The sequence below is a fragment of the Podarcis vaucheri genome, assembly GCF_965113315.1.
Source record: "Podarcis vaucheri genome assembly, chromosome: 12".
In the NCBI taxonomy this organism is placed as follows: Eukaryota; Metazoa; Chordata; class Lepidosauria; order Squamata; family Lacertidae; genus Podarcis; species Podarcis vaucheri.
Window position 1 is genome coordinate 21,663,624 of NC_138750.1, and position 15,297 is coordinate 21,678,920.

The 15,297-nt window shown below is 36.9% G+C and overlaps 1 protein-coding gene across 17 annotated transcripts in view; it reads left to right on the top strand.

The window, feature by feature from the left end:
* The window catches only part of SLC4A7 (solute carrier family 4 member 7), a 128,345-nt gene that overhangs the window by 95,834 nt on the left and 17,214 nt on the right, over positions 1-15,297 (top strand). For 8 of the 17 annotated variants that reach the window (XM_082193298.1, XM_082193286.1, XM_082193295.1 and 5 more), the window contains 11 exons: positions 843-1,199; positions 4,423-4,538; positions 5,612-5,671; positions 6,204-6,361; positions 6,722-6,809; positions 7,508-7,654; positions 8,385-8,482; positions 10,365-10,539; positions 13,690-13,823; positions 14,390-14,635; positions 15,141-15,246. In XM_082193298.1, the coding sequence (XP_082049424.1) occupies positions 843-1,199; positions 4,423-4,538; positions 5,612-5,671; positions 6,204-6,361; positions 6,722-6,809; positions 7,508-7,654; positions 8,385-8,482; positions 10,365-10,539; positions 13,690-13,823; positions 14,390-14,635; positions 15,141-15,246 (1,685 nt within the window). The remainder of the gene's footprint in view (positions 1-842; positions 1,200-4,422; positions 4,539-5,611; positions 5,672-6,203; positions 6,362-6,721; positions 6,810-7,507; positions 7,655-8,384; positions 8,483-10,364; positions 10,540-13,689; positions 13,824-14,389; positions 14,636-15,140; positions 15,247-15,297) is intronic. The other 9 variants (XM_082193296.1, XM_082193297.1, XM_082193288.1 and 6 more) reach the window with 3 other exon arrangements.

Genomic DNA, 15,297 nt, shown 5'->3' on the forward strand with positions numbered 1-15,297 from the left:
TTTGCTTATAATATAGAATCATTATAGGATATTCTGATAGTGTGCTTTTTATTTACTGAGTGGCTCTCACATTTGATGTTTCGTTTCTGTTGGTGTGGTTTCTGATGCTAAAAAAAAATAGAGTCACTGCTCAGGTAATTTCAGGTAATCAATGTGTATCTCATTTTATATTGCTATCTATACTCTTAATTAGAATTATCACATATTTGACTTTTCATGTATGTATATTTCAAATTGCTGATTTTGATAAAACCTGCCTCTAAAGATATTGAGTTTGGTAGCTCTACAACAAACTGTTTCATTATTATTAGGAGCCTGTAATCAGTACAGAGTCTTTTTAGGCCCTGATCCTAGCATTTTTCTTCCATACCTTCCTGTGGTGACGTGTTTTTAAAGTAGGAAAAACAAAGGTTCACATACTGTTGACACCCTAGGTCAGGATAGTGACTGTGTTTTTATTTGGCATGTTGTACTTCAGGTATTGTACTTTCTTGTTTTTCCCAGAACTTGTTTTACAGAAGGTGCTTATATGTCTGCTTTAATATATATAGATTCCTTTATCATAAGCATAGCACTTAGATGTTTTCCTCAATTCTCTCAGGATCTTAAGCAGTCAGCAGTAATATATTTCTCCTTTCCTTCCTTACCTTGTAGATATGTGTACATATAAGCTGACTTTTTTAACATCGAAAATTCTGCTTAGCTCTTATGTTTTGCTTAAGTCTTATCTCACCTATGACTGAGTGATGTTTTGTGTTTTTAGAGTTTTGTTATATAAAATATGAATAACTTGTCTTCCTGCTGAACATTTTTTTTTTATCACTTTATTTGTTTTACCTCAGGGGAAGGCCTTTCAGCCTCCCGCCACTCTTTACGAGCTGGTCTCTCTGCCTCAAATATTTCCCTGAGAGGAGAGAATCGCTTATCCCTTCTTCTCAATTACCTTCTTCCTGGATCTCCAGCCGTCTCAAGGAGCGCAACCCCTTTACCTACCCCACAAAGCACTCCACCTTCCAGTCCTAGGTGCGGTCACAAGGGAACCACAAATTTACCACCAGCTGAGCACCAGGGTGCTGAACTCCTAGTGTCTCCTTCTAGTGATGATATCCCTAAAGTAGTAATTCATCCACCTGAGGAGGATTTAGAAGCTCAGGAAAGCGAGGAGAAGACGACAGAGGATAATAGTGACATAATACCAGGCAACTATTTGAACTCAAATTGTCCATGTGTGGTGCTTTCTGCAGCTGAATCACGTCCACTGCAAAGTTTTTATCACACAGCTTGAGCAATCATGAGTTGTATATCAGTCTGTCACTCGTTTGCATGCTTCATTTCTTCTTGTGTGATATTTTCTTGTGTGATACTTTAGTCAGTATTATGAACTGGAGTTGACACTGAAATATTAACACAAGTATTAACACATTGAAAGCAATGAAATATCTGAGTATTTCTCCATACTTTTTATGTTCATAACCTAAAGGAATTCATTCAGCAAGTGCTTCTGCCTTTAAAAAATAAAGAAAGAAACAAGCGAGTTATACATTATAAACTTGAAACTAAGATACCAAATGGTGGCCTTTTACTACTTTTTAAACCTGGTAATTTATAGTAGGTGATGTATAGTTCAGCACCAGAAGATGCCAGTTATCTTAAAAATTATGGTCTGTGCTTTGAAAACACAGTAACATCCTGTACCCAACTTGAAATTCCTACTTCAGGGTAATAAACTAGTTCTTTCCTGTTTAATTTGAAAAGGGCCACTTTAACTGTAGCCAGCCCCCTTTTAGGAATTGTAACAAGGAGAAGCTTGTGCAACAGCTAAGGGGGCATTTATTTTTTCTGAATTAAATGGGTAAGAGCTGTCAGTTGCTAGTGTACTTGAACTCTAAACTCCATTGGTTACAGCAACACTTTATACCTGTAAGATTGATGTGGATGCCTTTTGCAGTCCTCAATGTTCTGGTCTTATTCACTTCCTGTGTGAGACCTCTTGCATCAGTCTCCTGTTCTGCACAGTAGCTTTTTGCACAGAGGTTGAGACTAGAAAGATTGACTACTCTAGCTAGGAGCTTAACATCTGATTATGTGTGTTGGTGTACAGCAAATTATTTTTTCAGGCTATTGTAGCAATCAGTTGTTTTAAGACCTGTGATGTAAATGTAAAGCACGTATATATTTAGGGTTAAATGCTCTGAAAATCTTCGAACTGCAAAGTCGAATGTACATTTTTTTAATATACTTTTGACAGAAGTAGGTCCCCTGCAAATATGGACTAAACATATCTCTCTTTCTCTCTGACTCACGTTTTGTTGCAGTGCTGTGTAAAGTGTGACGCAGCTTGAAGATGCTTTGTAAGCCATATCCTGAAATTATTGCTTTTCTCTGAGGTTGTTTTATTCCATTGCTTTCCTTTGTTGCTCTGTTTCTTGGTTACTGTCATCTGGGGGCACTTTGATATATTAGATTAATTTAAACTTTGAGCTTTCTGTTATCTCATGTGAGAAGATACGACCATTGTAGATTTTCATGGAATTGTGTCTTTCAGTAAATAGATAATCTGCTCTGCAGGTATTGGTACTGTCTGGGATCAGACAACACACTGCATAAAACAGCCCTAAGTTTTCCGAACTTGGATTCCACTAGAATAGGATGCAAGGGAAATAATGATAATTTAGTATGAAGTAGTGTAACTAAGAGCGGGCAAGCAATTGTCCTAGAGTACATTTGCTTGCCTGCTCTGCTACTGCAGAGAAAGCCTTCTCTTGCATTCCCAACTTACAGCGGTAGTGTCTTGCAGAAAACACCCTCCCACACACACACTCCAATTAAGTGGGAAGCCTTGTATTGGAGAAATGGGTACTTCAAGTTTCCTGGTCTAAACTAATTAGGGTTATAAAGAAAATAACCAGCATCTGGAATTGAGCTTGCAAACAGACTTGGAGCCAGTGAAGTTGATACAACAATGCAGTAATGCGATACCATTTACAAGAAAGAGCTTTGGTTGTTCCCACCATAGTGATGCTGCAGGGGTCCTAATCGACAACCTCCAGTGGTGTTTCTGTAGATGTTCAACATGTTGGGGACAAGTTGTTATTCTGTGGCTCACTGTAAGCTAGTGGCCATGGAATTGAGCAGTACCCCTCAGATACCACCTTCTGAGACTTGTCTGCTAGAAAGGACCAGGAATAATGTAAAGCAGTGTCACCAGCCCCAGGAACATAAAAAGCCGCTGAGATGTTAAGCAGAACCAACAGGACCACACTTCTCTTGTTTAGTTTCTGGGCAATCCTGTTGGAGGGCGATAAGCAGTTCCAAAGCAGAGTTGGAAGCAAGACTGAACCAGTTGTGCCAATTTCTTTTACATTTATTTATTTAATGTTCCTAATGTGGACTGTTTGTTTCTGCACAAAGAGGTGGTGGTTTTTTCAGTGGCTTATTGAACTCTGTGTTATATACCAGCTCCGTGATTCTGTGATTTCTTGGTAGCCCCATCTGCATCTTGTCATGACTAGGCCAAGGTTCTTAAAAATGCAATTTTAAAACCATGTATTTCATAGAATGTTACATCAGAAGTAACATACTGTGTCTGCTGTCCAAAATGGTGAAACAACAATTCCAAAATAGTGTACAAGACTAGATGGTAGACAAAGCAGTGAAGTAGAAAAGAAAAAAAGTTGGCATCTTGTAAGAGTTTTAATTAGTAGTAGTAATTTTAATAATAGTAGAATGTGTATACCGCCCTTCAAAACTAATGCAAATCCATTGATTTTAATAGGTCTGTTCTGAGTGTAATTTTGTTGGATACCACCCTGATATTTCTTTGAAGTTTGTAACAGTTCTTCTTGCTATTAGTTTTTTCTTAAAACTGGTTTGCCACCTTGGGAGCAGATGAAACTGCAGTGTTAACTCCAAATAAAATTGGTTCCTCTTGTTCATGTGTAAAATTAATTCTTAGGATCATGGGTTAAAATATATTCTTGCTTTAGTGTTGACTAATGGAAGAGAGATGTAATCTTGAGGCCAGTCTTGTAACAAGCTAGGTGTTTTGCTAGGTATTCTAAAGTATGTTTTTGTGGTTTTTCAGACTCATAGAAAGTATGACATCCCTCTGATGCACGATCCACACACAAAGCATTGGTGGTTAGACACACATTCTTATGTTCTCTTTAAAAAATAACACATTTTTGTTCTGGTGCATTTTGCAAAAGGCCATCATTTAGGCAACATCTAATTTCAACTTTTTAACAAGTGTTCATTGTTTTTCAGAAGAAAATAACTTGTTTGTGTGGCATTTTTGATACTAATGCACCTTTTGTTTATTAACTTCCACATTCGCTTTTAGAAAGCTGCCACTGTCATTGTGTAACTAAGTCTGTTTTCTACTGATGTAATTTTGAACGGCCCTGTATATTCTGCTTGTAGGACTTCTTGCATCACCACAATCTGCACCCGGTAATTTGGACATTGGAAAAAGTGGAGAACTTAAAAGCAGTGGAACAGGGGGGAGTAGAGAAAACAGCACTGTTGATTTCAGCAAGGTAAACTATGTCATTTAGAGAGTAGAAAGAGAGCTTTGTGAATTGTAAAGCTGTTTATTTATTCTGGGTTTAAGATCATTATTCGTATATTGTTAAAAGCAAAAATTCTAAGTGATTTTTTTTTGGTTTGCTTATTTGGAGTTACTTGTGACAGCTTTCCAACAGATCTGTAATGACTCCTAGAAAGAAATTAAGAATTATGAACATATTTCCATAATTTTCTGGACTGTAGGATTAGCAGCTGATGTCTGTTCATTGCTTCCTATATAAATGACCAAGGAAATCTCCTACAGCCACAAACGATGACCATGGTTTTAGTCATGGTTTCTAGTATGTCCCCTATTCCAAGCTGCCTCTTATGCCAATACCCAGTTAATACCTGCACACGTTTTCTAGTGCTCCTGGATTGGCATGGCCTCTGCATCACCAGCTCATTTATTATTGGCCAGCTGCAGAAACAGGGTAGAGAACTTTTCCTGGAAATCTCTGGCTACATTTGGTGTGCTTAGAGATAGCAAGAGTCGTGCAGCCTTCTGGATGATTTTGTTTTCCAGCCACTATTCCCTTATGCCTTTTGTAGCAGGGTTGTACCCTACTTGGTCACAGTCCAGTTGCGGCAGTGGAAGCCTGATATGTGCCAGTGCTGCTAAAATCGACACTTTAGGACTGAGTTCAAGTGTGCAGAACTGAATCCTTTAGTATTGGAATGAATGCTATCTTGCAGTGGAGGTTTTAATGCGGTGTATATTTTATTTCCTGGAAACAATATATGAGCCTACATTTCTGTTGTTGCTTGAAGCATTTAAGGCTCTATTCCTCCTCCTAGTTTTCTGTATTTAAACCTGCAGAGGGACAAGATTGCATCCATTTGTTTTATATAATTCAGTTGAGCAATGTAATTACTAATTTAAAAGTTGTCTGTGAATGTGCATCTTGTGAATTAAATGTAAACGAAGTTAACTTACGTTTTAGTTAATCATGGCAGATGCCACTATTCCTGCTCCTCTATCACAGTTTTTATGTTTTTACTTGGCCTATTCTTCTCTGCACCTGCCTTGTCTCCTGTTGGGCAGGAGTCTGCCTCCTGGCACTGTAGTTGTGGCACACTTGGTGTGGGACTCAAGAGGCCAGCTGTAAGTTTTATTTCCTAGATAGCTGTGTAACTGGTGTCTTAGTTTCAGTGATCTTTGTGTATCTGTCTGTATGTGAACCAATAGTTCATGTGCTGTACAATATGGTGGTATTCTTCTGTAATTATATACACAGTTTGCATAATTAATTTATTAATAAACCTTATATATATATATATATCAATAGATACTTCTCCAAAACTAGTTTTTCCCCTCAGGCTGATTTTATAAAATGAAAGAACTTTGTATATAACTGCAGTGACTTTTTAGTGCTATTTGTAGATGCCAATAATAAAAACTGTTTTTTAAAAAAGTAGTTGTGTGTAAATATTTATACTAAAATATGCAACAATGTGTGCAGATATGGTTACATTATAAATGTATTTCTGAAGCTTCTTCTGACACACATTTGTTCCTGTAGCAACACCATAGTGTTCTGTTCACAACAGAGTCACATACCATTAATCCTAGTTTTAGAAACACTTAGCATTAATCAACTGTAAACTAAGTAGCTATTTTTAATCCTTGTAAATAGGTAGATATGAATTTTATGAGGAAGATTCCCATAGGTGCAGAGGCATCAAATGTGTTGGTGGGAGAAGTGGATTTTTTGGAGAGACCAATTATTGCTTTTGTGAGGCTGGCCCCCGCTGTACTTCTCTCAGGCCTTACAGAAGTTCCTGTTCCTACCCGGTAAGGAAAATCTTACATATAATAAAGCTGGAATTTTGTATTTGTATAATACGGTTTTGACTCTAAGCTTTTCAGGCAGAAATTCTTAACTGAGAAATACTTCCTTTGCTGCCACCTCCTTGTTGTTGTTTTTTACTTTGTGCATTGGTGTGAAATACTGTAGGTACATTTTATTTCATTTTAAAAAAATAAATGGAAATGGTAATCTGCTGCCACTAACTGAGCTAGACACTGGGCAGCCTTCCAGTTCCATATTTATGCTTTCTCACAGCACCTGACATATCTTCACTGATCACTGATGCTAAAAAATTCAGCTTATCGTAGTTCTGATTTCTTGTAGTCTGTTTCATTCTTCCACAGATTCCTTTTTCTTTTGCTGGGTCCAGCAGGCAAAGCGCCCCAATACCATGAGATTGGTCGATCAATAGCAACACTTATGACAGATGACGTGAGTACTAGGCATCCTGTATCTGTTCAAAGTATTCACTTAAAAATCTGAATGGGATCTTCATTCAAGTAGAACTTGGCATGGCTAATGATTATATGGTGATTGAAGGACATAGCTATGGAACGAGTATGTTTACCATAAGCATGAATTTATGAATACTGCAGTGAAATGTGTCATGTTGTGTTTTTGATAAATTCCTAAAGCTGTGTGTGTGAAATAATTACTAAATGAAAGCACTACTTTTGTGAAATCTGACAGCTATATACATCTCATAGTAATGCTCTTAGATTTTTCACTGTTCCTTCCTCCTTGCGTGGTACAATCCTATGCATGTCAGCTACAATAGGACATATTTCCATGTAAGTGTGTATAGGACTATAGTCTTTGTGAACTTTCCTTTCCTTGCTACTCTGAAACTTTGAGAGATGTTTGCTATGTTTAAATATCAATATTATAGGCTTAAAATGTCATTGTCCATGCAAACAGGTGTATGTGTACATAAGCACACACACATAACTTGTGTCTTGAGCATGCATTTGAATGCTGATCATAGATATATTTGCATGTAGAATTGAGTATAGAAACAAGTTATTTATTTGAGCCTTTTAAAGTAATAACTGTGATGCCTTTCCAGCCTCTTAGAGAAGAGTTTCACCATGTCAGGAAATCAAATATAAGTGTGTATATATTTTATAAAGGTTTTCCATGATGTTGCTTATAAAGCTAAAGACCGAAATGATCTGCTCTCTGGAATCGATGAATTTTTAGATCAAGTAACAGTTCTGCCTCCAGGAGAGTGGGATCCATCTATTCGAATTGAGCCACCCAAAAGTGTTCCTTCTCAGGTAAGAACTTTTCTAGTGAAGGGCACCTTAAAAGAGTGTAGTGGTGTGACAGAACATAGGTGGGATATGCAAGCAGCTAAAAAAATGTCAAAACTGCATGAGATACACACAAAATGAAAAAGTGCTGGTTGAAACTGAAAACCACTTCACGGAACTGCTAACCCTTTTGAGAGAGGTATCTAAATGTTGGCTCCTAACTTTGAAGGAAAACAGGCTATGTTCAGTATCTGAACGCTGCAAAGTGTGTTTGATTACCCTGAGCTCATGATACAGGATGGATAAAACAGTGAATTGAATGTGTCTAGTTGCTTTGATGAAACGAATTCTGCAAATAGTATTTTTTAAAAAACTAAATGGTTTCTGTGTACAGAATTTCTCCCTAGATAATGCCATGCTAATCAGCTGTTCTGATACAAAAATCATCATTACTTGAAGGAAAAAGTTTGGTTTTTTCCTCTTGTGAACTTCTCTCCTTGCATAGTTAATGATAGCTAAAGTTTTTAATAATCAAAAGATATTTTTCTCAGAGCCATGTTAAGTGTTGCAGAATAATTTCTCAGTGAATAATTAACGCTGCTTTTTGAAAAATACTTTTTGAGTTTGGCAGGAAAATAGCATCACATGCTCAATGTGTAGGCCTTTCCTTAGGTGCGAGGGAGAGAGCTTGAAATTGTGCTTGCTACTGTGGTCTGACCTTAATGCAATCTTTTCATGCATTTCCTTGATACAGGAAAAACGGAAGATACCTAAATTTCCAAATGGAGCTGCTTCTCCTGGAGAGTCTCTTGAAGAAGGCCATGCTGGACCTGAACTACAGAGGACTGGAAGGTGTGTGGTGTTTGCTTAAATTCTAGCAATATTAAAGAAGTAGAAATCTAAATCCTTACTGCTTTAGAGACTTGCAGAATATGCATTTCATAATGTTTAGTTTCCACCTAATACGTTGGCCTGTTTTAGGCACTTAATACTATGGCAGTATTCTTCAGTATGCTTCGGGGAAGAATAGAGAATGTGTCAATGCCTTACCCAAATTTATTTTCAAACTGAAACAGTGCTCAAAGTCTTATGTTTGCCATAGATATGGTTTAAAACCAAAAGTTGTATATAGTGGGCTAGATAGTCAAAACATTTTGTTAAGAAAAACCACAGTGATTTCCTAGACATGGAAACATTAGTGATGTCCCCTATCGTCCCTCTTGGCAGAATTCACAGAAAGGAAAAACTTTCTGAGATAGAAGAAGCCATTTTCAAAGAAAATTCTCTTTGCCAATTTGAAACTTCTCTTCGCTAAAAAACAACTGTTGAATTTGTATCTGACTACAGATTTACAAATCAGTAAGCTTTATCAAATATTGTTAATGGCTATGAAAAATGAAAGATTTAAGGCGTTTAGATGGCTTTTCACAAAAGTTGTTCATCTTAAACAATTTGAATAACTTTTTTGAGGAACATTATTGAAATGCACAAAAATGATAGCATACTGTACTTTTATTTTTTAATTTAATTACACTTTGTGAGTATAAAAATGTACATAGACACATTTCTTGTGTAATAGTTATTTTAATGGAGATTCAAATGGCTTTCTTTCTAAGAATATTTTTCTGCGACCAAGTTAATTATTCCCAATATATTTTGAATCCGGTATACCAGTGCTATCAAATGTTTGACGCTCATTTCCATTTTCCTTATATATTTTGAGATTTCTCTTGATAGTTTCTGCTGCAGTATAGAACCCCTGCCTTTTATTTATTTGCCCAGAGCTGTATATATTCCACAATTGAGTGCAACCTGGGTATAAGCACAGAACTTGGTACTGGCAGCAGAATTTGTCACCCTGAGAACATTCAGTTTTTCATTAAAAATAAGTTTTGGATCTTTAACATTTCAAAGAGAGGCTGAAAAGTGAATGTGTCCTGCATGGTAAAATGTCACAATTCAGAGATGAGACTGAGAGTTATTTCCAAGGGCCAACTGATGGTTTTAAAGATGTATGGGGAAAAAACTGAAGTGCAGAATTTTGAGTTCTTTAGTGCAGTGTATGCACACTTCTGATATTACTGTCTTCTGTATATTTTTGCATTTCTTAATATTATTGTAAGCTGCCTTGATCATTTTCATAGCACTGCTAGGACAATTTGTAAATCCTTTAAGGAATAAATGCAAAACACTTTGAACTGAGACTAACACAAATCTGAAATATTTTGTTCTGTTGCATCTACTCCCATCTGTTAACAAGAGCATTAATGACCACTTTTGTGCACATGGAGTTTTAAAATATCCACAAAGCTGTGGGCTGCATCAAATTATGTAAAAATATTTTTGCAAAAAAAAAAATTAGGAGCAAATGCAGGGAAACAGAAGTCCTACAGATTTTCAGCAGAAGTTAGATGTAAAATATCTTGATCAATGTTACATTCAGGTAGGGATACTGAACATTTTCCAAGCTTTTTTCAATGTCTAGCCCATTATACACACAAATTATCTGCCAACATTAAAAACAGAATATCAACTAAGTTTACTTTAGGTACTGAAAATGAGTAGAATAAAATGGTACATTTGCAGTTTGTAATTGTCAGTAGGTTTGGAATATATGAAATAAGGCTACTTTGTGCTAAAAAAATCTGCACTGTCAGTCTTGTGTATCCCATAGTTTTAAGCGTTCTGGAGTCCTTTAGTGTACAGTTTGACGAGTTTCATCTCACCTATTTAGGCTTTTTGGTGGTTTGATACTTGACATCAAAAGGAAAGCACCTTTTTTCTTGAGTGACTTCAAGGATGCATTAAGTCTGCAGTGCCTGGCCTCGATTCTTTTCCTATACTGTGCCTGTATGTCTCCTGTAATCACTTTTGGAGGGCTCCTTGGAGAAGCTACAGAAGGCAGAATAGTGAGTACAAAGAATGGTAGTAGCCAGGCGTTTAGATTTTCAGAGGCAAGTGACTGTGTTCATTTGTCTCCTTTATTCCTACCTTTATTTGAAGACCTTTAGCCACAGCATTTGATTAGCCTTGCCCCCTATTAAATGTTCCTCAAATATTAACTGGAAAACATGGATAAAAATGTGTGTATGAACAGGAGAAGACGCACAGTTAAGGTAAAAATTACTCTGTCTTGATGAATAGTTTCATGGATTGGAAAACAGCTTGCATTGTCTTTATTTTAAAGAGGCCTTAAACTGGCTGTGGAAAGGCTATTGGATCACCCGACTTTGGACCCACCTTGATTTTCTGCTCAAGGCTGATGTTTCGGATAGCTTGGTTGTTTTATTGGGTAGTAGACCTATAAAAAGAATGCCTTTTTTCCAAAAAGGTTTTGGAAAGAGAAATGTAGAACTAAGTACTCTGAGCTATCCTAAACGTCGCACACGTGTGTGATAAAATCTAGATGGGCACTTTTGTTAGAGAAAACTGTTTCAGGGAGGAATTGTTTGGAGCAGAAAAGTGGTGAAAAGGTGCTTAACCTTATCTCTGTCCACCACTCTTTGCTGCAACTATGCCCAACCAACTTGGTCACTTTCTCCTCCCTGGGTCCCAGATGCATTTCCCTGCCTGGTGGGGACAGGTGGGGCACTATGGGTTTGCAGTGGAAAAGTAATGTAAAGGGAAAGGGTGAATCACCTTTCATCAGCCCTTCTCTACTCCAATCGTCACTCCTGAAGCTGCTTTCCTCTACAAGAATTTGTTGATGTTTAAATACATATATATGTGTGTAAAATGTTTGGTCTTCTTGAAAATAACTGCCCCACTTTATTTGCAGTTGTACAAATTAATTAAATTCTTAATAGTTTTTGACATTGAATTTTTTGTGACCTTAACCATCCTGTTTTTACTGATGATGATTTAGAATGTATAGGCCATTATAACAGCTGATCTAATGGAGGTTAAAATGAATGGAACACTTAAAAACTGTTTTCACGTAAATATTTCATTGTAAATCTGCCTTCACAGTATAAATGTCTGTAATTTTGAAATTTGTTTTTATATGTATTGAAAATGTTGGTATTGCTTTCCATAACAGGTATTCACATTTTCATACAGTACTAAAGCTTCCCCTTTGTTAGACTTGACTTAGTTTTTTTTACATAACTTGAACATTTATATATATTTCTTCTACATTACTGTGGCCCTTTCAAAAACAAAACAAAACAAAAAGCTCCCTGCTGTATTTGCTTGTGGACAATCCACTTTTAGTAACATGGAATAATGAGGTGTAGTAACTGTTAGAAAAGGCTTATAGCATTGGCTCTGAAATACTAGTTAAGCATGTTCTCAAGCAGCTGGTTTAAAAAATATGTACCTCCTGCATGTAAATTGAAAAATGCCTTCTTTCTTTTAGCTGTCTGGGATTGTTTGCTGCCTTCAGTTGCTTGGTGTGCATCAGTGAATATATTAAATTAGCTACTGCACACATGTGTTCAAGCACAGTAACTGACTTGTAAGGTACACACTTGTGTTCACACCACTTCCCCACATCTCCAGAGGCTGTCACTTCCACAGTGCTCCCGCTGTTGCCATCCTGCCTAGAGAAACCAAGGTTAATGCATTGATCAACCCAAGACTAGGTTATGGTTAACATCTGAAGGATTAGATTGATCTTGTGCTACATTAAGTGGTAAACAATGAACTTTGCTGGTTGTGGGCCTGCTTTGTAATTTTCTTCTATAACTCATTCATAGCAAAAATGTTCTCAGTTACCTTACATTTATTCAAGATACCATTCCATATATCATTTTCAGATGGTTCAGTTTTGAGCTATTTTGGCGTATCTCTCCTGTTGAGTTTTAGGTTCTCTTAACGTTAATGGCTTTTAGTGCACTCTTTAGCCCCCTTCAGATGTTTAAAGTGAGCATGTTTAGGAGAGATTGGGGTCACACACGTTAGCTAACAGTGGCTGATGCAGCAGCGTTGGTGGGCTCCTGTTGGTCTCCCATGTTCCCAACACCATGGGGCACTGTTGCTTACTGGGAGGGGTTGGGGGAACTCTGTGATGCAGTAGGTGGCAGTGGAGATAATCTGATACTCCACCACTCATTGCACTATGCTGAGCTCTTCACCTTGCCCCTCCCCATCTTGGTAATTGGCAGTGACTCATGGAGTTGGAAACCTGGGAGAGCAAGAGGGTCCACTCCTGCTGCTGCCAGCCAATGTGTGTGGTTCGCGGGGGCACAAAGTGCTCTAAAACAAACAAATAAACAACAACAGCAATTGTTGTTATTATTTTATTATTTGTACCCTGCCCATCTGACTGGGTTGCCATCAATGCTAAGGAAACCCTCCTCATTTGCTGCTACTGCCATTAGCCACAAAAGGTCTAGGGCTAGTGTATTGGGTTTGCCCCATAATTACCTTAAATAGTTTTGAGCACCTTGCAATTAATTACGTAAAGGAAAAATAGGGTTGCCTCCCCCATGCATTTTTAGATTAGTTTGTCTTAAAGTACCAAAATTAATCTTGTCGTTTCCTGTAAACGGGTAACATCACAAAGGGTGCCGTATTGGAAAACTTGTATAGCCAGACAATTACAGTATGTTGTAATTGAGAAAATGCATTACCAGGTGGGATGATGACTTTCTTCTCCATTTATTTTTTGTGCCCATGTTTTCCCCCCATTTATGTTTAATCATCATTGCTGAGTTGCATTCATTCATTGTTGTGTCATGAGAGTTCGAATATAGTAGAGCACATCGTATTCAATTTGGGTACAGGTTTGTTGCAACATTCTTTATACAGGAGAAGACCCTTTATTTATCCTTTTCCTCCCAATTTTGTGTGCTATATTTGTTGACATGTGCCTTTCTTCCTTAGCATGCCAAATGAGTAACTTATTCCCCTTGTTTTTGGATAGTTTTACTACTTTTAAGCACCTCGAATTCTGGCCATGATACTGCTAAGTGACATTTCTAGTTTAAAACTGTATTACAGCCAATAATGGTTATAATGCTTTCATCGTTCTTGCTGCTGTTTATAAATCAATGTGCATACAGCTGAATTGTTGAATCTTATGTTCTGGGAATCACATGTTTCTTTCCTCCCCTCAGAGTGCAATAGAATCTTTATTTGGAGCATCATTAACTGGGATTGCCTATTCACTATTTGCTGGGCAACCTCTGACAATATTGGGGAGCACTGGACCTGTCCTAGTATTTGAGAAAATATTATTTAAATTCTGCAAGTAAGTGAACTTTTATTCACAAGATATAGGTGCATTGCATTTTTTTCTTGAAAGATTATTTTTATATGTTTGAAGCTTGAAGGTGAAAGTATGTATAATGACACCTAGCAATGTTTACTTCTGAAATTAGATATCTGAATGGTAGCCAGAAACCATTATGCTATGTTCAGTGTTGCCGCATCAGAGGAATCTGAAGTTGACACTAAAGGCAGATAGAATGACGTTTCTGGAATCAGATGCTAAAGCCTTCTCACTAATTACAATTTTGATTCTTTAGACATGAAGTTATAAATGAATGACATTTTATCACCAAAACCTCAAGGTACAAGAATACACTTTAAAAGAGCACACAAAATTATAATTAAAAAACCATGATAGCACAAATAGATCAAATAATACTGAAACAGTAAAAACAAGAGAGTCTTGCGCCACCTTAAAGACTAACACATTCATTATGGCATAAGCATTAATAGATGAAGACAGATCGAAACCCAGAATACTGTCAAATTGTGTCTCATGTTGCATTATATTTAGTTTTACTGAATCCATATTTCTTCTTTCAACAGGGACTATGGACTTTCTTATCTCTCTCTACGAACCAGCATTGGTCTGTGGACAGCATTCTTATGCATATTGTTAGTGGCAACTGATGCAAGCAGCCTTGTGTGTTACATCACTCGATTTACCGAGGAGGCTTTTGCTGCTCTTATTTGCATAATATTCATATATGAAGCACTGGAAAAGCTTTTTCAATTGGGAGAAAGTTATGAATTCAACAGGCACAATGACCTGAATAAATTGACATTGTATTCGTAAGTTTGGCTTTCTTAATAAAATACACTGTGCTGTACTAGATTAAACTGCTAGTTCATCTGCCTATTTGACATGAGTTATTTCCTGATGTTCTATTGTATACAGCAGAACATGGAAACAATGACGTTTTCCATGCCCATATTCTCCCTCACTTTCCATCGGTTCTGAGGATCAAAAAGCATTTTATTTCTTAGGATAAGAAATAAAATTTCTTGCCATTCTTTAGCATCCAGACCGTTTCCCTTTTCGTTCTCTTTGGCTGCCTTTTAATATTTTAACCATTGAAAAGAAAATGATATTTTCTGGATCAATCTTAGGCTACTTTGTTAAACCAATTTGCTATTCTGTATTTTATACTTTTCAAGCATTCACATCATTAGATGATAAATTTTTATTTAATTATCATTTTTTTCCTGGTTAATAATGTCAGGCTAGATATTGTAAATGTTTATAGCAGCAAGATGAAACACACTGATTGAAATACTGAAATTTTAAACTTGTCAGATGTGTGTGTGCAGAGCCTCCAGACCCCACCAATGAAACAGTAGTGCAGTGGATGACAGCCAACAAATCTGTGGATACTATACCATGGTCTAACCTCACAGTTAAAGTGAGTATCTTGAGAGGTGCTGTAGAACTAGTCTAAATAGTCTGAAATAAC